This window comes from Chelonia mydas, chromosome 9 (genome assembly GCF_015237465.2).
Source record: "Chelonia mydas isolate rCheMyd1 chromosome 9, rCheMyd1.pri.v2, whole genome shotgun sequence".
NCBI classification, from domain to species: Eukaryota; Metazoa; Chordata; order Testudines; family Cheloniidae; genus Chelonia; species Chelonia mydas.
The window spans coordinates 82,003,649-82,030,089 of record NC_057855.1 but is presented as its reverse complement, the minus strand read 5'-3'; the positions used below and the strand labels follow the sequence as shown (position 1 = coordinate 82,030,089).

Below are 26,441 nucleotides of genomic sequence, written 5' to 3'. Positions count from 1 at the left end.
GGCTACTCAGCTCCTCCCTCAAGATCTTACCAAGGCCCTCCGGCAGAGGGAGGACAATGAAACCCTCATTATTTCTGAAGTGAAAAAAAATATGGATGATAAACACCACCTGAAATAATTTTGAAATCACAGATAAGCAGTTAAGGGCAAACATTATATGATACACACAGACATATACTGGGTACTGTAGACATATTTGCTTTGAGTTCCTTTAAGTATCTGTGATCATACCCCTACTATTGCCCAGAAATAAACCAACTTCATCTAATTTTAATTTCAGTTGCACCTTATTTTAAGCTTTTATTTAAAGAAACATTTAATCTACTATTAACAATGCAGGAAAATACTCTGTGAGCGTTCCTTTCTCCTACTCTAGCAGCCTCCACAATGTGTTTGGAGAACTCCAAGGAGGCTGCTTTCTCAGTATTAATAGTACTTTTACATAACCCTTTCACCCTGCCACCAAGATCTTAGAATACAGAATATTAATTAAGACTCAGAACATTCCGATGAGGTAGGCAAGCAGTTTTATTCCCAGGTTTTAGAAGAGGAATATACAGGCTCAGAAAGTTAGGTGACTTGCCCAAGTCAGTGAGTCAGTAACAGAGCTGAGACAAGAATCCCTTCATCCTGATTGCAAGTCAAATTTTTAAGTTCAGCAGCACATAGTTTCTAGCTCTGATATAAATTAGAATAAATTCTGTTTTTTAAAAGGATCTGACAGATATCAGACAGGATGAGAATCTGCTGAGTAGGAAGCCAACGAGGAAGAAAAAAAAAAACAACCAACCACACAATACAGGATGCAACAGCCAGGGCCACTGCCAAGTGTTAACATAACTAACTCCACCCTCTTCTGCAGCACTAATTTGGAAATTCCTGGCAATTATGGGGACTGCCTATTCGGGCAAAGCACGCAGGAATAAAAGAAATCATTGACAAATTGTTCAGATATCTTAGTCACTGTACACCACAAAATCATAGCCTGACATTTAGAGTCCTTTTCAAATTGTTACTCTAAGCACTGAGCTGTTTCCTGTGCCTTCTTTTGGAAACTTACTGAAAAAGCAAATCAAGGATTTGAGAAGCCCTCACAGTTTAGTGCCAATGAGGCAACAAATCCTTCATGATCCTAAGTATTTTAATGAAAAGTGATTTGGGAGAACTGCAAAGAGTGGTCATTTTTTCTCCATTCTCCCCATGCCTCCACTAAAAAGTGCAACCCTGACAGCTAATTTCTGCTCACTTGCTGAGAAGCTTCATATTTATCTGCAACAGGAAAGGTGGCACTTCCTGTGGGGCCTAGATTCAAGCAATGGCTGGATAAAAAACACCACAAACCTTCATACAGTCTACACTATAGTGCATTTGACCTAAAAACAGGGATCATTAAGTATATCCCATATTTTATTTTAAAAAAATTAATCTATTGGCAGAATATTTATAAGACTGCAGCATACCACAAATCTCTTACTAATACAAGATGGCTTTTTAGAAATACAACATGTGCATGTTTATCTATTACTAATCTGCTGTCATTCAGATGCTACAATGATGGCAGCAGCGTCAGCACCCTCTCTCATTTTAAAAGCCTACACCTGACAACTCTTTACTCTCCTGAGCGTACACAAGGCCCAATTCAGCCTGGGCATAAGCTGCTGCAGCTCTTCTGAAGTCAATGCAGTTGTGTCAGCTGCAACCAGGGCTGAATTTGCCTCTTGGTCTTTAACAACCTTTCAGTCCTCCAGCCTCACGAAGTCCCCACCCCCTCTCAGGCCCACTTCCCTTGCTATCTTGAGGAGCAAAGCCAAGTCTCACAGCTGTGCACAGCACTATACGTGGGGCAGCTCAAATATTCGACAGCGTTGGTGTGACATTAGTGCTGGTGAAAGATGCTAAGTCAACAGTCCCTGAGCAGGAATTCCTCTGCTTATCTCCAGAACAAGCAGCAGCAGGGCCAGCTTTCCTCATGCTGCCCCAGATGTGCAAGAACCCCTCATGTTTTCAGAGGGCAGTTCATACTCCATTCAATCCTTAACCTCTCTAATTCGGTGTAAAGCTGAAGTTCCATTTCTCCACATGACTCCACATCCACCTCTCTCTCTGCCCTCTTCTCCTCCCACAACTCTAGAGTTTGCCAAAGTCTTTTCCCAGACATCCCACTTTGATTGCTTCAACTACTTGCATCTTCATACCTTCTGTCTCAGACATGTCAATCCTCTCCTTTAAGGAGAGTCTGAAAACCCTCCCATTCCACTGCATGACCACATAGCATGTGCATGGCTCCTGTTTATATTGTACTTTAGTCTGTAGTTCCTCAGGATGGGGATTCTTTTGGCTGGCACACACACACAAACGACAAGGGGATGCACACCGACCAAGGAGCGGCATATAAATGGAATCGTAATAGTCTGCAAAGATTGCCATTTGCCAACCATCATGGGGTTTTTTGTGACACAGGCGTGTTTCCACTGGGAAACAGAATGTTGATTCTTTGCTTATTAAAAAAAAATTGTTAATTCAAATTATGCTTTTAAAACTGTTTTCCTTTATTAACTCATCTTCAGCTCCACCCAGTTCAATATGAGTAAGGAATACAAAGTGATCAGTGTAGCTCTGTACCAGAACACCACCAAAGCATTAGTGGACAATGGCATGAGAGGAGATTATTCACTATTAGTTAAAAGCCCACCCTGACCTGAGTTCCCCCAAAATTCTGGGGGTCTTTGGATTTGAGATTTCAGTTCAAGTCCATCTTTATCATTGATTAAAACAGGAGGAAAATGAAACGTCGTTGCTCAAAGGATGAAAGCCCTTAATGGAAATACAGGCTTATGGCTTATATACGCTCTGTTTTTGCACCAGTTTAATTAACTGACACAAGCTAAACAGATACAAACAGCTTTAAAGATAGCAGATTTCCTACCCAGTTTGTAAAAGGTAAATCACTGCCACATTCTCTTTCATTAACATGTACCTGGAGCTACCCCAATTTCTCTCTACCAGTGACCTTACCTCTTCCTCCAGTTTCACCACTTTGGCCTGAGCATTGTTTAAGGCCTGATCACGGATCTCAATGTGCCTTCGCTGATCCTCGTTGGTGGAGCGTGCAGCAGCTAGTTCTATCTCCAGTTTCTCCTTCTCCCTCTGCGTTTCTTTATCTACGGAAATAAAGTGGGAAATGTAAAATAGATGGAGCTTTCTTTGACAGACGACTAGGAGTGGGGCATTCCCCTAAATTCTACCAGTGATCAAGAACAAGGGGGTCTTTGCTGACAGCTGCTTGCTCTCCAAAGAATGGAAAGGGCCGACATCTCTCTCTATACAGAGGGATAGAGATAATAGATTGCTGAGAAAAATATGTTAAATTCGGTCATTTATCTTACCCTGATTAGATAGATGGTTAAGAGAATGCAGCACCTTTTATCTCTAGCTCACTGGTTTAAGATCAGAAAACAAGCTAACCTGGTAACATCACTGCTTGCTGGCTGGGTGATGGCAGGGGTGCAAAGGGGACCGGTCCAGCTTAGGGCCACAATGTAATGTTTGCTTTTGACACGCCCTATTCTGTGATGAGCACATTTTTAAATTAATCCATAAATACAGAAATATAAATAAAATACCATGACAGCTCACTGACCTCAGTTCAGTTCCTGACGGGCAAGTGTCTTCATTACTGAAGCACCGCCCAGTGGCCCCCTTTGCCAGCATTTTCAGAGGGGCCAGGAAATGAATGAGCAATGAAAGCTCATCTCTCCTCTGTCGCCCTTAAAAGTGACACCCCAGGTCAGGACTGAGGCATGTTGGCCTGCACTGTCACTGGCCCAGTTGTACCCGTGCTTTGGTTACATAAGGAATTCACCCTCTAAGGCATCACCTGGCACCATTTGCCAGCACTGTATGCATTTGCCAGTTGTTCACATTGGATGAAGAACTAACTGATGCTTGATGCAGGAATTACTGGGTGGGGTTCTAAAGCCTGTGTTGCGCAGGAAGTCAGACTAGAAGATCATAATGGTCCTTTCTAGCCTTAAAATCTATTACATTGTTTGGATTTCGTCTTTAACATTGCTATTTGATGGCTTCTCATCTCTTGAAGCAAGCATTAGTAGGCTCAGATAACGCTGCTAGTGATGAGGCACACAGACTGCAAGCTTGGACTTCAGGTTTTTTAATCGTTTTTGGAAGCAGATTCACTTGGGCTATTGGTACAGTTGTACACGTTTGCTTCCTCTGCCCTCTAAAGTGTTTATTTCAGTCCTGACTATTTCCCTTCGCAGTCCATTCTAGCCTCAGCAGGTCCAATTCATACTGTGAGAATCCAAGCCATGCTACTTGTGTCCCAGCTGGACAATGGGTGGTGTCCAGATTTACACACCACCACAAATGCCAGAAGCAAATGCACACACTGTCATCCTACCATGGAAACAGTCAAGTCAAGACAAAATTGACTGGAATCTACTCCATGCTCACTGACTGCTCCAGTTACGTTGCCATCTGTCAAGAGCTGAACTTCACGAATGCCTTAGAATCTGTGCCATTACACTGCATGTTCATTCACAGAAGAAGTAAACAGGGCAAAATCAGGCCCAGGGGAAATATAATGCAAGTGTATAAAGCAAACCTGTAAGTGAGCAAAGCAAGAGTGCTGAGCGGACGTGCTTTCTGCAGAGTCACTGCAGTCCTCAGAAGAAGCCAAACACTTGCACTGGTAACATTAATTCAACTTCAGAATGCACCCCTGCAGCAATCTACATTCGGCATTGACAACACCAGAGAAACTGCATTCCAAAAACTAATATCCCATGCAAAGGAATGAGGACAAGCAGTGAAAGTTTTTGAAAAACAGATGCCAGACTTTAGCTGTTAGTGTAGACAGTGTGTGGTGTACACCAGCGTATAAATATATCTACAGGCACAGAGCGGTTCCCATTCTTTCACCAGAAAAGAGCCAAGTGTGGAGTGTTAGCAGCATAGAGAAGCTACAAACTCCCTTCTGCGAGGGGACCAGAGCAGCCCAAAAAACGGTTGCTGTGGCAGGGAGGGAGCATAACCAGGGCAGCCAAGAAGAAGCATGTCAATGCAGCACATTTACAGGGCAGCCTCTGAAGTGGGGCTGTTAGGGAGCCCTGATTGCAACCTTAAGCTGGCTTCTGCTGGCAGAAACATGTGGGATAATAGATGGCAGCAACACCACCCCCTGCCCTTCCCTAGGTGATTCTTTCCTACAGCCCAAGGATCGCATCAGCTGGTATTGCAGGTTTAAAATCACAGCCTGGAGGATTGTAACCTACAGATTCACACATACAGGGCCCAATTCTGCTCCCAAAATCAATGCCAGTTTTGCTACTGACTTCAGTGAGAACAGGATCCAGCCTGTGTGATTTATGCAGACAGACATCTCATAAGAGCTATGGTACACCTCTAGATATCAAGCAATAAAACACAGCATTTCTCCCCTCTCGTACTTTTATCTCAACATCTATTAATCCAGTTTAAAAAACAAACCAAACTAATCTCACAACTAAGTAGACTTCCCAATACCATCTTCAGGGATTTACACGGACAGCTAAGCCCTGTGACTTCAAAGCCACATACTCACAACATGAACGGCTAAGTGAACGGAGGTAGACTGAGGACAGCACAAGGGAGGGATTTCAGCACTGCAAAGGAGGAGAAGTGGACTGTATTGCACCACTGCAAATCCTCTTTATTTTGCAATTTTATATCTCTCTCTCTTTTTTTTAAAAGTCATTATATAACACAACTGGAAAGAAGCAAGCATTGTCAGAAGGGTGGAGTGCACCATGGAATTAGGAGGAAAGTTGACTCACTGCCATAAGCCTCAAGATATTTCAGTACAGGGGAAAGGCAAAATTTCATACCTGCAATTTTGGTTTGCCCTGTGATGGATCCACCGCTCTGGACATAAGTCATGACCCTTGGGTATCTCTGCCCAGCCCAGCAGAATAGAGGCAGAGCTCCTCCTTTTTATTCTTTTAGACTGAAAGTTCTCCCTGCCAGCATCTTTGCTAAACTGACCATGCCAATGAGCAACTGTCTGGGAAATAGCTGGGGGATCCACAGCCCTGGATCTCAACTTAGCTCCTCGTCTGCCCTCACTTCCTTCCAAGCCCTTGCCCATGTGAGGGATCAGAATTCCACCCTATGCACGGAAGCACACTGATGTTATGGACTCTCACCACCCAGTGATAGGATTTACCCTGTAAGCAGGTTGCTTTGTGTTTGTAGGTGAGCAGATGTATTTTATGTGCTGACAGAAGGAGAAACCTGAATTCAACTTCTTCTTGCACTGGTAGTTTCAGAGACTCTCCAATGTGCCCTACATCACAGTAATATCTGAGTGCATGACAAGACAGACTGATATGGACTACATGACACCACCTGAATGGAGGATTTTTCCCAGCCTGAGTGGCACATTTTTCCTAACCACAGTAAACCTCTGACTCACTTTGTGCAAAGAGCTGAGAGATGGTTTTCCGATTGTCCTCAGATCCCTCAAATTCCTTCTCAGCAAGCTGCTTGTTGGCCGTCTCCATACGCTCTGCAGAATTTTTTTTGAAGAGGAGAAACAACAAGAGAATGAAAAACTTTCAGAAATGCTGTTAGAATCACTAAGTGAGTTGCATCTACTCTGGACATGTAAAAACAAGTTCTATGCAAAGGACTCCTGGTTCTAAACAATTTGAAACAAAAAGCCTGGATCAGAAACTGAAGGGGCAGTTGCTTTTGCAATACACACAGATGCTGTTTAAATATTTCTAGCTCCAACACTCTTCGGGAAATATTTTAGAGAATTCAGTGGGGGATGAAGCTAACAGAATTATCTATAAATTACTCTAAAAATTTCTGTTGCACTGCCATGTTGTTGTAGCTGTGTTGGTCCCAGGATATTAGAGAGACTGGGTGGGTGAGATAATACCTTTTATTGGACCAACTCCTGTCAGGGAGAGAGACAAGTTTCGAGCTTACACTGAGCTCTTCTTCAGGTCTCTCTCTCAGATTCCCTCACCCACCTTGTCTTTCTAAAGATCTATAACATGTAAGAGTTAAGAAAATAAAAAAAATAAAAAAAAATCACAAGAGTGTTGAACTATCCTATGGAATTTTATCCCAGGGACATAATTTTCTTTTAAACAACACAGGATGGCTCCAAAAACCTGTAGAAAGGATATCATTTTTTAAAATTAACTTCCGCAAGGGTATGTCATTCTCTCGCAATCCTCCACTAAATCTTCTGGGCAGAAGTTGGAAAACTATAAGCCCTAGTGGCCTGATCTCTGATTATCTGACTTTCCAGAAAAATGAATAGCCCTAATAGTAAGTGTATCAACATTTGTCTCTTGAAACAGCAGAGCTAACAAAGGCTATATCAGTCTTAGGACACGTATATTAATTGCTTAGGATTTCTGATTTGCTGGGAAAAAAGAGGTTAGTTTATTTATTACAAGCTTCCGTATGTCACCCTCCACTGTAGTACTGGACACTATGCATTTTAAAACCTACGCCAATGAGTCTCAGACTCAGGCTCACACTACAGTACTAAAACCAGCTGCGTAGAGGTTTGAACTCGGGTTCTAAAGCCTAGGGAGGTGGGAAGGCTTCGGAACCCAAGCTCCAGCCCGAGATGCAACCCAGACGCCGAGAATGACTGCTGTGGGTTTTTAAAACAACAATGTAGACATACCCTACATGGCTTTAGGCCAAGACAAAATATTTCCCATTCTCCAAAGTCACCTGGCTTTAAACGGTTAGAGACCATGAGGAAAGCGATGGCAGATAACACACAGGAGAACCAGAAAGCATTTACAGAAAAGGCTGAACAACTAGTTAAAATTATTCTGAGTTTATGTTTCTAAAACCACAAGCCGTTTTCTCCCTTTGAAAATTAAATGCTTAACCATTGCCAATCTCGGCTCGAACACCACTCGCTGACAGCCTCAATTCCCTACCACGATACTGATGGAACTTCTTACCAAGAGCCAGACACTACTAAGGAAATACAGACGGCATCTTGCCCTGGAAGGGAAAGGGGAGTCTGAAGGAAGAGCTGCCTGGATTGATAAGGAATGTTGAGTGCAAAGGGGTCACTGGACAGGACATGAATGTCAGCATTCACAGTTTCACACTGGCACTTGAATAAAATGTTTTTAGAATACAACGTGAGAAATAGCCCCAGGATTATATCCTGGGATATAGTTTTGGCTTGTCACTATCTTTCTGTTTCCTTAATGATTAACAGGCTGGAAGTTAGATATTGCAGTAATCAACTGAACCTCACCTTTCAACACTCCCAGCACTCTGATGACAACACTAGACAGTTGAGAATACCTGGAGTATTAGGTCATGCTCTGTAAGCGTATCAGCCATAATAAGTGAATCACAAAGGAAAACAGACAAGTACAAAAGAATTTTTTTTAAATTGAAATTTTTAATGTTTTACCTCTCAAATCCCTGTTGAAATCATGAAGCCTACGAATTTCTCCTTCCAGCTTATTTCTCATAGCCTTTTCCAGGGCATCCCGCTTAGAGGAGGACTTCTCCAGGTTTTTATATGCTTCCGAAACTTGCTGAATTTCTGTTTCCAGCTGCAGAGCAAATTAAAGCATTCATTTCCTTTAGCATTAACAATGCCTGGCACTTAGGTAGCATCTTTCTTCTGAGGTTCTCAAAGCGCTTTATTGAACAAAGATTTATTAAGCCTCGAGTGAGGGAAAGCATGATTCTAGCCATTGTACAGGTGGGTAAAACTGCGACACAAAGTCATTGTGACGTACCCCAGGTCACACAGGGAGTCAGTAGCACAGCTAGACAAAGAGCTGGAGTCCTGTCTTCCAGGCCCTTGCTCTTCATTACAACAGTCAGTGCGGGGAACAGTTACTTGAAAAGACAGAAATGCGTTTTTGCAGGTTTTGATGCTGGGGCCTGGGAGCAGGGGCACAACTATCCAGTGAAACCACCATAAGCTTGGTCAAAAAGCAATTTCATAGAAGGACTTTGATGCAAAAATTAAAGCCAAAGAACAAGCAAAGCATATAAATAAAATTATATTTAAAAATATTAATACCAAACTGTAAGATACCGATGTGCTTTGCAGATTTGTATTTATTTAGGGGATAACAATCTATTTTGTATGTTCTACTTACAAATCTTCAATCTAATTAATAAACAACAATAATACCCAACTCATAGATAGTGTTTTCATCAGTAGATCTCCAAGAGATTTACAATGGAGGTCAGCATCATTATCCCCATTTTACAGATGGGGAAATGGAAGCACAGAGCAGTGACATGACTTGCCTAAGGTCCCCCAGTAAGCCTGTGGCAGGGCAGAGAACACAGCCCAAGCAAGTCTCCTGAATCCCAGTCTAGTATCCTATCCTCTAAGGGTATGTCTACAGTGGCAAAACTTTTGTTGATCAGGGGTGTTAAAAAAAACAAAAACAAAACCACACACACTCCAAACGACAAAAGTTTTACTGACGAAAAGCACCGGTATGTACAGCACTTCGTCGGCAGGACCGCTGTCCTGCCGACAAAGCTGCTGCCGCTCATGGGGGGTGTGTGTGGAAGTTTTTTGTTGACAGGAGAGCTCTCTCCTGCCGACAAACAGCAGCTACACTGTGTGGCTTTTAGCGGCACAGTTGTGCTACTAAAAGCCACGTAGTGTAGCCATAGCCTAAGAGACACAGCTCTGAAAATAAACCAGAATATTTGGTCAGTCGTCATTTAACTTCAATTTACAGAGTCTTGAAGCCACAGTTGTTTAAACAGTAAAATATAGCTTTCCCCATCCCCTCTCACTGTACAGCCTCTTGGTTTGATGTCTAAGCAGGGAACTGCTCACCAGAGACAGAAGCCAATTCACTTCCAGTTCTCCAAAGCAGGCAGAACATGTTAATGTCACTTTGGCATTAACAATCCACCAAACAGCAGACCTCACCAGACCTCCTGGGGCAAGAAGTTGATTGGAGGGGTGGGGGAAGGGGGGAAAGAAAATTCCTTTATCCCTTGTTATCAGGAAGCTGTCAAACACTTCACTAAAACACTTCCCTCACTGGAACCTCCCTAAAACTGAACAAACCAACCTGGGCAGAAGTCATGTTGGGAATAAGCAGCCATGGGAAGAAATAGCAAACACAGGATCCCAGACATGGTACGAGAAACAAGAACAACTAGGTAAAAGTTACAACAGCCAGGCACTTCAAGGGCCTTGCAGGCTGTTTAGGGGCCAAAGTGCAGTTCAAGACCCAAAAAGAGGTTTGCAGAGTCCTGAACTGCAGCCCGTGCTCACCTTCTCTCCACATCTGCAGGGTAAAGGGAGAGCTGACTGATCAGCTGCAGGTTCTAATTGCTGGTGAATTCAGTAACCAACAAGCAATTTATCTTTGTTTGTCTATCAGGCAAGCACAACTACAAACACACACTACTGACAATTCTTGTAAGAATTATAAAAGCCATACGTGGCGGTGTGATGGCGAGGGCTGTCTCTCTTACTTTGCCAATCCCTGCTGTATAAAGCAAGCAACAGTGAGGCTACTAGAATGACCCGTGAATTGTGTTATGTCGGGGATTTAAGTGGATTTATAGTGCCAGAGAGAAGAGCTGGCTTGACAGCCCTGAAAGTCCAAACTTCTTTATTTACCCACAGTTTGGGGTATACACAGCATAGGCAGCAGCTGTGCAGGCTTCTCTCACAATGCACTGTCAGGCAGTTTTGGAGGGACCATTTCTGGGGCAAGAAGGTAGTTCAGTCCCCATGACTGACTTAGTCTTTGGCCTATGGAATCTCAAGTATTTCTAGAGAACTCACCATCATAATACCTAAGCCTTCTCCAGACCTAACGAGAAGATCATACCATCTGCAGCCTCAATGTTATTAGAACTGGCTTTAAGTAACTGAGCTAACCAGTCAAGCAACCCGCCTCTCTGAGACTGGCACCCTTATTGGCAATTGGAACAGGCACAATCGTCTACTAGGTGCAGAAATGAGGCCACCAGCTCATCACACGTAGATCAACAAAACGCCAGCAGAGGATAAAGCTTAGGTACTACCAACATGAGCAGGTTCCAAACTGGGTATGGAGATGAAAGGCTCCAGAACAGATAACCAATCCCCTGAACCATGGGCGGCAGGTATAATAGGCCAGGGAAGGCTGTGCCTGCCCTGGCACTGCCGCTGCAACCCCAGCTGCCAGTTTTGGCAGTTTCCAAATCTGCAGGAGGACATTTTTATTATGTGCTATGCAGTTTCCAGGGCAGCTGAGGAGGCCCTAGAACCTGCATGGTGCATATGAAGCTGACAGGTAGCTCCAACCCACCCGCTGCTGCCTGGCTGCTCTTCTCCTCCAACGTGGCCTCCCCGCTGCGGTGACAGTTCCCCCCCCCCCGCAGGATCTGGACGCCTTTCTGTCCTCAGACAGGTACATTGGCCTCTGTGCCCCCTTACTGTGGGGAGGTGAAGCTGCCCCTGCCCAGAGGACATGGAGCCCCCAAGGAGCAGGTTCCAGAGCAGGGGGGCTGCAGTGCAATGAGACTGGCACCTCGATAGGATCCAGGAGGAGCTGGCTGGGAAGAATGGCTGGACTCCCTGCCTTGGGGCAGCAGCAGCAGGAAGTGATTGTGAATCGCACTCCCCGCTGTGTGCAGTGACTCGGGATCACACACTGCTTGCAAGGTCCCTGAGCCCTGGGGCTCTGCTGCTGGGGACCCCTGAGCCCTGACTGCAGCTGGGAAAGGTGAATCTTGAGGAGTAACATTCCTGCTGCTCCCCAGGAGCCTCTCCCAGTGCAGAGACCTCAGCCTAGCTAGGGCACCCCTTCCTTTGATCCAGCCCCTGCTCACAGGGAGGGCACCGCTAGGATGGAAGGTAAAAGAGACCTTCCCATTCCCCCTCACATGGTGCCTCCCGGTTCTACTGTGGCTGCAGGGGGGAGGGTTTGGCCCCAGGCTGCTCCCAGCTGGGCTGTGGCCAGGAAAGCTGCTGCCAGCTCCCATTCTTGGCAGGGTGCGTGAAGCCAGCCTGCGGTGTGCTGAGGGCTGAGACAGTGACATGTTGCGGGACAGAGAAGGGAGAGCGTGCAGCTGCAAGGGAGCGCTGTGCTCCTTGCTCCTTCTGCGCGCACATGGGCTTACTTGCATGCCCCTCGCCTCGCAGCCTCAGCTATATCTGCTGACATGCATGCCACTCCTCTGCACAGTCAATGCATTCTTCTACATGCCTGTCCGCCTCCCTGTCATCTGAGTGTTACTCATTACTTGCTATGAGATCAGTGCACTAACGGCTTGGACAGCGAAGTGCAGCATTTGTGCACAATTACCCTTCCTGTGCCATTTAAAACAAGAAACCGATAATGTTCCTTTCTCACAGTTTTACCGCCCCGCCCAACACCCCCCATGTCTATTAGGAGAATGGCTTTATTGGGTTAGGAGAAGGAGGAGATTCTAGTTGAAGAGATTACTCCTAGGTATCAGAGTTTTCCTGAGGAGCCTTTAATTTCCTCCACCAAACCCTCTTGCTCTGAATCTAAATGAGAAGTTGCTGCTGCTTTTCGAAGTGGTATTCCTGAGCCTTCTCCGTTAACGGGGCTTATATTGCACTCCGTGTGCTCTGAAGCAGGGCAGCCCGGTGTATCTCTTGCAGGGACAACCAGCATAGCGGCTGTTCCAGGATGTGGGCAAGAGGGGATTGAAGGGGAAACAGGGATGTGTGAAGGGGCAGGATGCGGGTGGAGGGAGATGCAGGGAGCAGGATGGAATGGGGGGCAGGGGCAATGGGTGAGCTGCATGGAGGATGGGGAAATATGGGGGAATCAGGACGGGGAGGGAATTGTGGAGCTCTGGTAGGAGGAGGGATGCGGGGGGCACGAGGAGAGAGGGGGGAAGGAGAGGAGGGACCAGTGAGTGGGGGAGGAGGCGGGGCCATAGGTGGAAGAGGCGGGAGGGAGAGCTAGCCTCCAAGGGGAAGCGTCACAAGCCACCCATGCCCTGAACCGTCCAGCCCACATTTGTTTTGTTGTCATTTTAACTACAGAGAATATTAGATAAAGGAGAAGGTCAGTTCCATTCAACACCCACCTTCTGTAACCTTGCCACTTTCTCATAGCACCCATCCAACTCCTGCCGTAAGGATCGGTTCTCCTCTGACAGGATCTCCACCATCTGCTGGGCCCTGGAAACAATGGCAAAAGGATCTACTTGTATCTGCTGATAAGGAGAAGGTATCTGCTGAGCCCTTGGCATTAATGTGTAGGAATCTCCTTGCTGCTGCTGCGGCTGCTGCTGGCCTAGACCAGGCTGGCATAGCCGGTAGAAATCTCCCTGATGGACCTGGTTTGACAGGAACAGCTGCTGGGTCCGCGGTAGAAAGCATGGGTCTCCCTGATTTGGAGTCAGGGGTTGCTGATGCTGGGAAGGAGACAATCTGGATGGTGGTGGAGACTGCAGTAAGGTCAAAGATCCCAAGGACGTTAAGGAGGAAGTTGGGCTGTGATGGTGAGGGGGTCTCTGCTGTAACTGCAGGTGTAGGTCAGGGTTTTGCCTGTAAAACAATAAGAGCAAATTCAGCTGAAGTTCTGCAGAGCATCACACATCAACCAAGCTGTATGGCAAGGTGCCGAATGCAAGTACATGTAACAGCTGCTATCGGCAGGATGTTCCGTGCACAAAACTTTAATGCAAATACGTTAAGTATGAAAAATCATGTAAAGAAGTGCTTCAAAACCACTAACCAGCTGTGTGGAAAAAATCCCAAACATAACAACTGTCCTAAGCTCATGAGTACATTTGTACAGAGATGGCATAAGAAACTACCTTGAGATCCACTCTGTTAACCACTCCAGAATAGCACTATTGTAATTCAGAATACACTGGCAATATATTTATTAAAAATCAAATCTGAACTGTTGAAAGGAGAACTATTTTGCATGTGTTTACTTTTCCTCACTTTACATGGATAATATATTAAACTAAGGACAGTTGAGCCAGTCCTGTACTGAATTGCATAGGCTCCGTTGCAAAGGTCCTGCCAGCAAAGAAAATCTTTCTGCAATTCAGGATACAGATTTAAAAGGAACAGGCTATGGTCTCGTTTATTACTGTGCCAGCTGCTGTTGGCTCAAGTACACTGAAATACCCACTAATGAGCCACAGCACTGCCAGCGGAGAGAGTTAAAAGGAGGGGATAGCCAGCCTGACAGTTGGGATCAGAATTTGGGTCCAGAAGCTTCCTCAGTCCCAACACAACAGGTATTTTACAGATCACCTTTGTACCCGATATGCAGAGGATGAGAGTCTGTTACAGATTTGTCTAAACAACTTTAACTCAAGCTGTAGCAGCTCATGCATGCAGCTGTGGAGGTCCCCAGCTCACATCCTGGTGTGTTGGTCAAGATGGCAGCTGTCACTTGAGCACTTCACATATCTAATAGACTGCTCAGCCTCAGGGGAAGGAGTGCCAGAGCTCTTTCCTCCAGAGACTCCTTCTGGTTGATGTGTGGAACAGCACTGTCAGCCTGCATGGGGAGCCATGGCCAGCCCTGGAGGAAAAACTCTCATACTGTTGTGGGAAGGAGTAAGAGATGAGGAAACTTGAAGCTCTCTCTCTCCCCATCCCACCATAAATTTCCCATGCACATATGCCCACCTCCTTTAAAAACAGTTCAATTTGGTGAAGTTCTGAGGACACTTTTTATTTAACAGTCTAGTTCTCTAAACAGTGTCCAGTCCCTTCCTAAAAGTTATCCTGGTACGGGACAAGTTTGGTATTTCCCATTCTGTAAAACAGAATGGTATTTCCTGTTCTTCTGCTGTAACTTCTTAACCCTTTGGCTGCTGTTCAAGCTTGCAGGTGGAATGCACTCGCAACCCTGCATCAGGTATGGCCACGAGGAATGACACCTATTGTGCTGCTCTGCACTGCTGAACATACCAAGTACATCCACCTACTGGGCTGCTCTGTTGACCATACCAGGGACGTTAGGTGGAATACACCTGCTGCGCTGCAGAATTCCCCAGGTACATCCTTCCATTCCATCCAGCGAAACATTAATTAATAATTGCAAGTGCTTAGGGGAATTAGTAGCTAAAGGGTTACATGAAATATTTGTCAGAGGATGTTTGAGTGCTTAGAATCGGCCTTCCTGTACTGTACAAAGCTCATGCATCAACTTTTCATACACATCCAAAGAGGAAACATCTGTATTAATCACATCTTGTTAGCAAGATATTTTAGAGGTCATATATTCTGAGCTTCTGCATGGGATATACTACCTCGGGGTTACACGTCCTGTGCCTTATTTAACATAAATGCATGCCACTGTATCCAGCATGTGATTGTTACTTTTAACTGGACTTCTTCTGGTCAAAGCCACTCCTGTTTACATAGAACAAGTTACATCTGTTGTCTCTTATTACTAGGAACATAGGTTAGAAATCCCTCTTTGGCTCTCACATTCCCTAGCAGGCTAACAAACGCAGCCAGAGAGGCAACTCACTGTCACTTCAGAAAAACTAAGTACTGGTCTGGTTATTGCCCATATCATTACTACCCTCTAATGACTGTGTTACTTACTGTTTGCTAGTAACATTATTTCAATTAATGCATTTCCCTAGGAAAGATCAGATGCAGCATGTGGTTTTCAGGGATTGGGGGAAGAAAGAGAAGATGTGCAATTAATTTCCTCAGCAATGTTCAGCTCAGATGTAACATCTGGTTATTTCTCTACTGGGAGGTTACTGCTTTATACCTTTTTTTTTTTTAACCCAATAGTGGAGACAGAGGCAAAAAGGTCAAGAGACTTGCTCAAGGTCAATGCTTCAACCAGGAGAGGAATCCTGAGTCTTCATGACACCCAACCCTTTCGTCTAACCAAAAAACCTAAAAGAGAACCTGGCCCCTAACATTCCACCTTAAATGGCCACAAATGCCTCACAGAAACCTCTAAAAAAATATCCCAATTAGAGAAAATTCTGCAGATGAAGCTAATCTTGAGATATTTTATTAAATCATCAAGGAAAGTTACATGAAAAGTTAGACTTTTGCTTCTTCAGAATTCACTGGCTCCTGGAGTTTATTCCCAAGTGACATCATAATCCTCTGCGTGATGTCAATCATTTCCATAATAACCTGACCATGATGTCAAACACAGCACTATGTTGACCGACAGTGGTCCAATCAGTTTCTGTATGAATTTACATTTTCAATAAGTTGCCAACCCTTATGTTTCCAAGAAAACCTTCCAGACATGAACTGACGTTGTACTCTCTGTCCGAGTATGCAGCAGACAGCCTGAAGCACTAACCAACACAGGTCAAATGCCTCCATTAATCTAAATGGTTTGTTAACAAACATTGTAAGCCTAAGAAGGATCATTAAAATGTTAACATTATTTACTACTTCAATACAGATCATTTTAGTGGAAGTATTTTGTTACTCTGCAATGGCGAGTAAAGTTTAGGAAGAGTATTATTCTCTCCATCTCTTCACCCGACTGCAGGTGTGCAGAAGGAGCAGATAAGTATTGAAGGGAGATTACCATTTTTGTGCATGTGTTCCTGATAACAGTAATAATTAAAAAAACAAAAAACAAACAAACAAAACACGAGTGAAAAAAAAAGTAAGTATAGAAAGTTGCAGCTGAGCTACTGCTAAACAGAATACATTTTCAAGATTGCCAACCGGCCGAGGGTCGCAGAGCTCACCTATGAGGCATCTCACCTTCTAAAATTAGTCTGGGCTTGTGGTTCCAGCACTGACCTGAGAACCAGGACTCCTTAGTGCTACTATCAGTTCTGACACTAGCTAGATGGCTGATCTTGGGCAAGCCACAAATTCTAAGTGCCTTTACTTTCCCCATTTGTAAAATGGGGGTAATGCCACCACCTTTTAAAAACACCCTGAAATCCTCAATTGCAAAGCTCAATATACAAGTTCAAACTGTTACTCAGTGTTGTTAAATCCTGCAATTTTCTCTGTGGTATCTGGTGGTTTACTCAAAGCCCCAGCTCCTGGGTTCCTCCGATGATGAGAGAATTACAACTGTCACCTTATTTTAATATAGCACATTTCTAACCCGCAAAGTTATGGAGAAAGGATTGAGAACATGACATGTGTGAACCATAGAGGCTCAGAAACTAGAAGACAAATAAAGTGAACCCAAAACGTTTTGTGATTTTTGTTTCTTTGTTTGTATTAGACTTCTGGATTTTTAAGTCAATCTCATTACGTTTGAGGCCCAACTCGTTATTTTCGAGCACACGGGACTGGAAAGTTATTAATCAACTCAACAAATACTTAACTCTGTGAAAGACAATGGCTAACCATAACTTGGCGTTTTATGTATAGCTTAAAAATATATATTTTTTATTTCTAGTTCTGCTCACTAGGTGCTAGACATTATCCAAACACTCAAGAAAAAACTCACAATATATGTAAAATAAATATATATATTATTTATTAAATTTACTCCAGTGTACAACTGAGCGACAAGCTATACTGGATGGGGACATCAGAAATTCCAACTGCAGAAGAAATCAGAGCAATAATTTTACTGAGTGTTTCCCAAATTGGGAAGACCAACTCCTAAGGGGCCTCTTCACTTTCAAGACTGCATCTTGCACACATCACATCATACACAAAGTCTCCAGGGGGAAATAAAGAGACCAGAGAAGGTACCTGACTGATTAAAAACTCTCCTTCTCCCCTTTCTCTCCTTCGTGCTCAAGCAGTTACACTTCCCCTTTCTCCCACAGCCCTCCCGTCCCAAACTTGGAAATGTTAACCACCAAAGTGAGCAGCCTTCACATGATCAGACAGACAGCTGAAGTCTAACTGAAGTATTGTTGTTTTGCTCCCTGTTCATACCTGATCATCATCTACTTGGACACAGCTCAGGCTGCAGAGGGGAAAACAGTATGCCGAAAAAATACTAATTATGGGCCTAATTCTGCAGCACTCGTTCACAAGTGCAGTCCCACTGCGGGCAACAGAAGTAGTCCCCCACACAAGAGCTGATGGATCAGGTCCAAAATGGGGCTGGAACTTGAATTATTCATCATGATCACTGAAGTGCAACAGGCAGCTACTAGGGAGAGAATCAGGCCTCTGAAGCTTCACATTCATCTTACCCATATTCAATTATTTTTAAAATTTCTAAAAGTGCCAAGTAATAACATGGATGCGTCAGCCTGAATCCCTGGCTGGCCTGATATTTCCATGAATCCAATGTCATTATGAACATATATATGTTCCCAAACTAACACCACCCAGAAGCAGGTGAGGTAGACAGTTTGCAGTTAACCTGGTGGGTTAAACTTACCACACCAACCATTCTTTTCCCAGATTCAAAAGGGTGAATCATGAGAATGCTGTGAGTTCCCTAGTGTTTATCTTGCTCAACCAGTTTTCGTTTAACTGGGTTGTTTGGTCACCCTCAAATTCCACTAAACAATGAGGGGGGAAAACCTTCAGAAGTGGGTGTGGTTTCAAGAGCAGAAAGAAAGGTCTTTGTTTCCTTTCTGTGCAGTTAAAAAAAATTATTTATCAGGATTCGTTTGGGTTTTCAAATATAAACAGCCCCAGTGCACGCACAAGAGAGAATTTTGAAGATTTTCAGAATGAGAATTTCGAAGATTTTCAGCGTTCCAGACAAGGCTACAAATCCATTCATTGCCCTTCCCTGACTCTCAGAAAGTGTCCCCCTTTTAAAAGTTGTGGACTTTTAAAATGCCCAGTCCATTGCCCAGCTGCACCTTTAGCAGCACGGAAGGTTTATTGTTTTAATGACAGTATGTTTAAAGAGGGACGGGGGTGGGTTTTGCTATGCTGCTCTGTAATTTATGGATTAGGAGTTAACAATTTAGTCTTCTAATTGTTCCACCATTTCAGCAGTTGCTTCCAAAGGAAACCTCTGCCCTGTGCAGTTATGCAGGTTAAAAAGTAACCTCGTGGATTCACAGTGCTTTGAAGACAAATTTAAGTTGCTTCCCAATACCTGAAAACTTGCCAGCTGAATCTCATTCCATTGGCCAGGATCCAGCCAATACAGAAAAGTAAGCTGTTGGTGTGGTTTCAAATGCCTCTCTCTGTACACAGAAAATAGGCTAAGTCTCTCATATGAAGAATATTCCCACTGAGGGATAATCGTTAAGGGTCTCTTGCCCTTTTCAGCTTGCATAGCAATTTGTGGCCTTGCCTATGGATTTTGTGAACCATTTGCAACCAACTTCTACAGTCATTAGTCCCACTGGGAAAAAACAAACAAAACCAAAAAACCCTCCTCCTTTCCTGGCTTATTTATTATTTATGTCGACAGATCAAAGGGCCTTCTCAACAGGCCTGTTTGCTGCAGAAAGCATTTCAGATCATGAACAATGGCGAATGAAGCCTGAAAATAGCTTCCAGTAGGGCTGGAAAGGATCCACATAGATTCAGATTCTCCAGAGCTCTGAATCTATTCCAAAAACACTGGCTCTTCTCTTCCTCCCACCCCACTCTTTAGACACAAATACACACAGCCTCCCCTGCCTACTTTTGTAATACTTCACTGACCTCGTGTTGCTGCTTTAGAGCATTGTCCAGCCACAAAACAAGACAGAAATTATTAAACTGATGTCCACTAGCTTGAAACATTTGAAGTGGGTTTCCACTTGGTCTAAGAGAGAAATCTGATCCACCCTGGGCTGGGTCTTAAAGTTGGGTAGGACGAAAGAAAAGGAGCTTAGAGCCAGGTTGCATTGCAGTTTAATAAACTTGAACTGCTTCACCCACCCAAGATATCAGTATTTACCCCAGATCAGATCCAGCTCCTGAACCAGAGCAAATTAGAACAGGTCAGGATCTCAATTAATTCAGGGAAAAAAATAATGGCTGCTAAACAAACAAGTCTGGGATGATGCACTTTCCCCTTTCCTAAGTGAGCTCATATAAAAACATTTAGGTGTGGTTTATACCCTAATAATCTATTGTCCTGGCAGATCCAGTTAAAGCATGGCTTAACCTTGCAGCAAGAGATTGCATGTTTCAACAGTGAATCACGCTACAGCTTTGGCTTTTTAGCAGAGCGGTTGCATGGCTCAGGAACCTGGATAAAACTCAATGTGGACCCATCTATGCTGCAAGATCAAACTGTATTTTAAAGAGCGTTAGGCCACTACAGCAAGGAATTTGGCCCCTAACACCTGGGCAACAGTCCTACCATACTATAGCTATAGCCTAACACAACAGAGATGGGATCTTCGTTCAAACCCAACCTGCATTGGGAGGCTGAGTTTTGCCCCTTCTTTGCTTCTTACAAAGATAAAACCCACCGAGTTGGGAAGGTGACTAAGCAGTTAAGGGGCTGCTTACCTGATTGACCCATACTCAGGAGGATGCTGATACCTCATCATAGGCCCATCGGATCTACTCTGCTGGCTCATGCGATGATCAACATAGAAATGTCCAGGGTCCTGAGGTTTGCAGTTCATGGGTGGGGTGGACATGTTTTTGTAAGGGTACTCTGGCGGAGGGCCCCGGTGCTCTATTGCTTTCATATTCGGCTGGGGAGGCGTGGGCACTGAGTTTTTATAGAAATCATTGGAACCGGAGTTTTTGTACAGGTCATTTGGCTGCTGGGGGGAAAGCGGAGCACTCGTGACGGGCGCATGGGCCTTGACACCACTGGTGGCCAACGACAGTTGCATCAGTCTCTCACTAAGAGAGCGAACGTGTCCTTGCTTGAGGTCCTTAAGTCCTTCATCCTGATGGACTTTCCCAGGGTTCACTCGCTGAACCGTAGGCCGCCCTTCAGTCCTCATCTTTTGATTGGTTACCCCCGTCACATAAAATGCTGCCCCAACGCTAGCATGCGGCTGGCCTCTGAAATACTGTGACTGGACTTTGGCTTCTTCGTACGTTGGGAGGTCTTCACTGTTCTGAAGTCTTGGAGAGAGCTGCTTCTCCATGATGCTATTGTCCACTTGAATCTCCTGGCCCTGGGGCTCTTGGCGGGCAGCATGAGTCACAAGCTGATGGTCCTGGGTGCTCAGCCCTTCGTTCTGAGACCCTGGACTCCCACTGCTGTTGAAAGGGGGTGCATTTCCTGTGGCTTGTTGATGTAAGGCAAGGAGGTTGCGGTTGTCATTTGGGTTTCCGTATCGGAGCTGCTCCTGCAGCAGACGCTGTAAAACTGTCGTAGCTGTTTGCTCTTCTGAATTCCTCATCTCAAACTGTGGTGCCTCTGGGGTGGAATGCAAAAGCTGCCCTTGACCTACGGAGAGGAGACGTGGTTAGCAACTCTTCATTGGCTCACTGTTTAGGAGCAATGGCTTGAAATTGAAGAAAAATATGTTAGATTAAAAGGATTTTCATAACAATGAGGGTCATTAAGACCGTCAGACACTGGAAGGACCTGCCTAATAAGGTGGCGAAGACTCCACTGACTGCAGGTGGCAGGGCTATGGACGGAATGCCCCATACAGGAAGGCTGATCACTGGCAAAAAGGAGACCTATAATTCACAACATGGTGGTAAAATGACTGAGCTACACTGTACACCCATTCCTGACAGTGGTGAATTGCAATTCCCATTTTTGCCATGTAAACAAGGACTAAGAAGAGAATAGGGAACTCAGCACGTAATCTGTTCAATTTAAGAAGAAAACAAGAAATACACTAAATAAGTTATATGCGCAGAGTGAAAAATGAGAATCCCCATCACTTGGGTCATTTAAAGTAAACTAATGAACGCCTGACTAGATGGTTATTTTTTTAGAGTAGCTGTAGGTTTGAGGGCAGATTTTTAAAGTCCAGTCTCCCTTTTGCACGCACTACTATATACTGGTTTAAGTGATGTCATTTAGACATCTAACTTCCTGACACACAGGCATATTAAAGTAGTTAGACGTCTAAATGACATCAGTTACAACCACACAACTATGGGGGAAGGGGTGGTGAGTAGAAGGCGCTGGAGGAGTAGGAGGAGGAGGAGGACGACAGGGAGGAATCATCAGATTGACTCTGAGTTTGAAAGGAAAAACATTGTGAACATCATTTAAGAAACTCATAGATCAATGTCGAGTACATACTAAGACTCTGTCTACACTAAAGGGAAAAGTCGATCTAAGCCAGGCAATTTGAGTTACATGAATAGCGTAACTCAAATGCACATAGCTTAGATCTACTTACCGCGGGGTCCACACTACGCGACGTCGATAGGAGACGCTCTCCCGTCGACTCCCCTTACTCTTCTCGATCAGGTGGAGTACAGGAGTTGACGGGAGAGCGATCGGCTGTCGATTTAGCAGGTCTGAAGACCACTGATGCATCGATCGCCGCAGCATCGATCCTCCGGTAAGTGTAGACATGCCTTAAGTAAGGGCTCGATGGTTAGGGAGCCAAAGTGGTCAGACGGGACTAAGCCACTGCATCTCCCATTAGAGTTGCAAGTACTCAGCACTTCTGAAAACCAGTCCCAACATGTCCCTTATTGGGCATGCAAGAATTGATGCACCCCAAATCCAGGGTCATTTTTGAAAGTGTGAGCAAAAGTAGCTTGCTTTTTTAGTGACAGTCTGTGGCAAAGCCAGGGCTAGAATCCAGGTCTCCTGACTCTTCTGAAGTATTCTTCATTATATGTCTTAACTACATGTCCATCCAACCTCCTCTGCTCTGTCATGCCAGCTTACAGTGTAGATATATCAGCCACAAACTACTGCTTACGATGATGTATTGTCAAGAGAGAAGACTCTTCTCCAGAGTCTACTAGAGAGAAAATTAGAACACACCCTATTCCATAAAGCCTTTTCAACAATCTGAGAATTCAGATACTGACACATGCACTGGATTTTCACTTCTTTGAAATCATATCTACTATGGCATGTACCTAATTTCCGTCACTTTGACTTCCTCAGTCAGGAGGAGCAGTTCTGCTACATGAGGGGACACCTGACCTTCCGCCTGCAAGTCCAAAATCTCCACTCAGAAATGGTTTCTGTCCCTTCAGTAATTGGGATCACTTGATGCTCTCTTCACTCCCCAAAAAATTCTGAAAGAGAAAGAACATTTTAACCAGCAGTTTGGAGGACATCAGGAGTTACAAAACTTGGTCAATATTTCATGCTCCCCAACCCTTCACCTACTACCCACTTTTCCTGAACCTAAAGATTTCAGTCCCTATGAGATGAACAAATCCTACTGCCTAACATCTAACTCCAGACACTTCTTACTCATTACAGTTTTCTTCCTTGAGAACAACTGTAGCTAAATCATGTTCTGTCCTATTTGTGCCTTCAAAAGAAACAGTGATAAAAACTCCCCAATTCTTTAAACTGCTGAAGATGCCCTGATGGCTGCCTTTCAATGGTACTGTATACACACATCAATAATAAATATAGTACCTTCCATCAGAAGATCGCAAAGCACTTTACAAACATTAATTTACAAACATTAATGAATTACGCATCATAACATCCCTGTGAGGCAAGTAAGAATTATCCCAATTTTTAGGTGGGAAAAGTGAGAAACAGTTGCTACTGGTCTAGCACAGTGGTTCTCAAAGCTGGTCCACTGCTTGTTCAGGGAAAGCCCCTAGCGCACCAGACCAGTTTGTTTACCTGCCACATCCGCAGGTTTGGCCGATCGTGGCTCCCACTGGCCGCGGTTCGCCGCTCCAGGCCAATGGCGGCTGCGGGAAGCGATGTGGGCCAAGGGACGTGTTGGCCGCCCTTCCCGCAGTCCCCATTGGCCTGGAGTGGCAAACCGCGGCCAGTGGGAGCCACGATCAGCCGAACCTGCGGACGCGGCAGGTAAACAAACCGGTCTGGCGCGCCAGGGGTTTTCCCTGAACAAGCGGCAGATAGGCTTTGAGAACCACTGGTCTAGCAGAAGTATATGGCGGAGCCCAGATCTACCTCCAAAATCCTGTTCTTTAGCATCATCCTTTGCCCTTTAGGATGAAAAGCACTGCAGCAATTTAAAATAATATTTTAATATCTTTGAAACTAGAGGGAGACAAAAATCAGATCAAACTTCTACATTTATATCGATATAAAAATCCCCCTATATATATATATATATATTTCATTATATATAATGAAATTGAACATAAATTCCTAGGTGTGTTCTTGACACTCTCAAATAGAGATGTTAAATCGACTAATAAACTAGGACCTCTGAAGAGGGAGTGAATCATGCAAAGGAAGTGGCACATACTAGTATATACAACAGCACTTACGTATTTTAGGAACAGACAATTATAACAAAACAAAATAAAACAAGCAAAAAAAAACAATTAGTCATTGAGGTGTATAATTTAACATGATTTCCTGGAATGTTTCAAAAAATAAAGTCAACAGATGCAGTGAAGGAATGCAGACATGAATGCTTCTGTCTCAGTCTTATTACAGCACACATCCACACCCAAAGAAATGATCTCAGGTCTGTAAGTTAACTACTTAGGGTGTCATCAGCAATTTCAATACATATGAACAATATCTAACTATGGAACAAGATTGTGTTGTGTGGTGTGTTACATGCAAGATGGTGGCTAAGAACTAACACCTAATGTCAAATTCTTAACAAGTGACTTAACTTGAGAGGGATATATTGAAAACAGCTGCCAAAAATATGCAGCAAGAGATCCTTTAAACCCAGGCTTTAAGATAGCAGATAGCTAGAGCAACTTCCAGCCTCTTTTCCCAGTATTACCCAACTTAAGTTCAAGGATCCTTAGTCCCACTCATACCAATATCATCATTAACTCACTTTTTACAAAGTTGCCCAAAGCAACCTTTTTTATGAGAACACAAAAAGGCTTTTATCACGTAATATGTTGTTGTTTTTCCACCCAACTACAGTACTTCTTTGGTGTCAAGTGGGCAAATGTGGATTGTATCTTCCTGTTAAAATGCAAAGTTATTTGAGGGAGAATTCCATAAATCCTGCTTCTCAATTTAAAAGATTTCTCAACAGAGCAATTCAATCTCTGTGTGTGTCTAACGCCTTCTGATATTCCTGAAAGAGTAAAAGAAGTGCTAAGTATCTCCGCAGTTATTTCACACACACTCTTTTACCTCAACACAGCACTAACTTCTTGCATTGATCCAATAGAACAAAAAAGACCACATCCCACTTCAAAAAAAATTCCAGCTGTGATTAAGGAACACTAAATAATCCACCTGTACTTCGGGCCCAAATTAGGAACCATCCCTGGAAAACTGGGACAAGAGGCGAATCCAGTTATACTATGGGAATGCTCTAGCCAATAGATCCTGCTTTCTTGAAACTCCAGTTGTTAGCAATGTTATTGCTGACCCAACTTTATTAGCTACACCTTATTTAATTGGTTTCAGAGTAACAGCCGTGTTAGTCTGTATTCGCAAAAAGAAAAGGAGTACTTGTGGCACCTTAGAGACTAACCAATTTATTTGAGCATGAGCTTTCGTGAGCTACAGTATGCATCCGATGAAGTGAGCTGTAGCTCACGAAAGCTCACGCTCAAATAAACTGGTTAGTCTCTAAGGTGCCACAAGTACTCCTTTTCTTTTTACCTTATTTAATTATCACTCACAAAGAGGGCCTTGGGCAAATTGCTTGTGTGGGAAGATCCTTGTATTCTGCAGTGCTCTTGTGCGGAATGCTGGAAATTCTATAGCAGAGCCATTTAAATGGAGGTTTTTATGTAATTAAACATGAAAATGATCAGTACAATTAGTACTGCAGCTTATGTGTTATTTATCTGGATACTAAATTCTATTTATGCTCCCCCAATATTTTCAGTTTTCCATGTGCCAAAGATTTCTGCATTGAAAACACAGAAGTGCATTGCAAGTTGTCAAGGGGAGGCCGGAGGCTTTGGCACCTGGAAAGGCATGGGAGGCTGGAGTTTGGGCATAATCACATTATATGATACCTATGCCAAAATGATTGGCAGTGAACTAGTTCATGCTGCCATTTAAATGGTCAACTTTAGGTTTCAGGCTTAACCATTAAGATGAATGGGGCCACTCACACCTACGGTTTCAGACAGCCTGCAAAGTCGTTTTCTTCCCAAGCATAAAGGCTAGAAACACTTTTTACAAAGAAAGATTCAGTTCTAGAGTACAGTTCTGCTGCAAGGGGCCAACTGAGGTGAATTCCACAGGCTGCATTATGAAAATAAACTGACATATGAAATACTCACCACTCTTGATGAGTGACTACAATGATATAGCTACATATTACCCTGCGTGGAGTGACTGCAGCAGTAAGAACACAAGTGAAAGGACGCATCTCTTTTCTGCTTGCGAAAGTAAGTAGAATGTAAGATTCCGTGTGAATGCAACCTGTACACACTTGCCCTGAATTACTGCTTAGCCAAGTAGCTAATTAGCTAACACATCAGGTGGGATAAAAACAGGTTCACCTCCTCCACGTCCTCCTCAGAAGGGCTGAAGTACAGTTAA

At 44.0% G+C, this 26,441-nt stretch overlaps 1 protein-coding gene across 6 annotated transcripts in view; it reads right to left on the bottom strand.

Annotated features, from left to right (window-relative positions):
* The window catches only part of AMOT (angiomotin), an 83,465-nt gene that overhangs the window by 24,887 nt on the left and 32,137 nt on the right, over positions 1–26,441 (bottom strand). For all 6 annotated transcript variants that reach the window (XM_037908489.2, XM_037908488.2, XM_043522308.1 and 3 more), the window contains 6 exons: positions 22,883–23,044; positions 20,369–21,269; positions 13,099–13,561; positions 8,465–8,609; positions 6,473–6,565; positions 3,016–3,161 (listed from right to left, as the gene is read on the bottom strand). In XM_037908489.2, coding sequence (XP_037764417.1) covers positions 3,016–3,161; positions 6,473–6,565; positions 8,465–8,609; positions 13,099–13,561; positions 20,369–21,222 — 1,701 coding nt within the window. In that variant the 5' untranslated portion in view covers positions 21,223–21,269; positions 22,883–23,044. The remainder of the gene's footprint in view (positions 1–3,015; positions 3,162–6,472; positions 6,566–8,464; positions 8,610–13,098; positions 13,562–20,368; positions 21,270–22,882; positions 23,045–26,441) is intronic.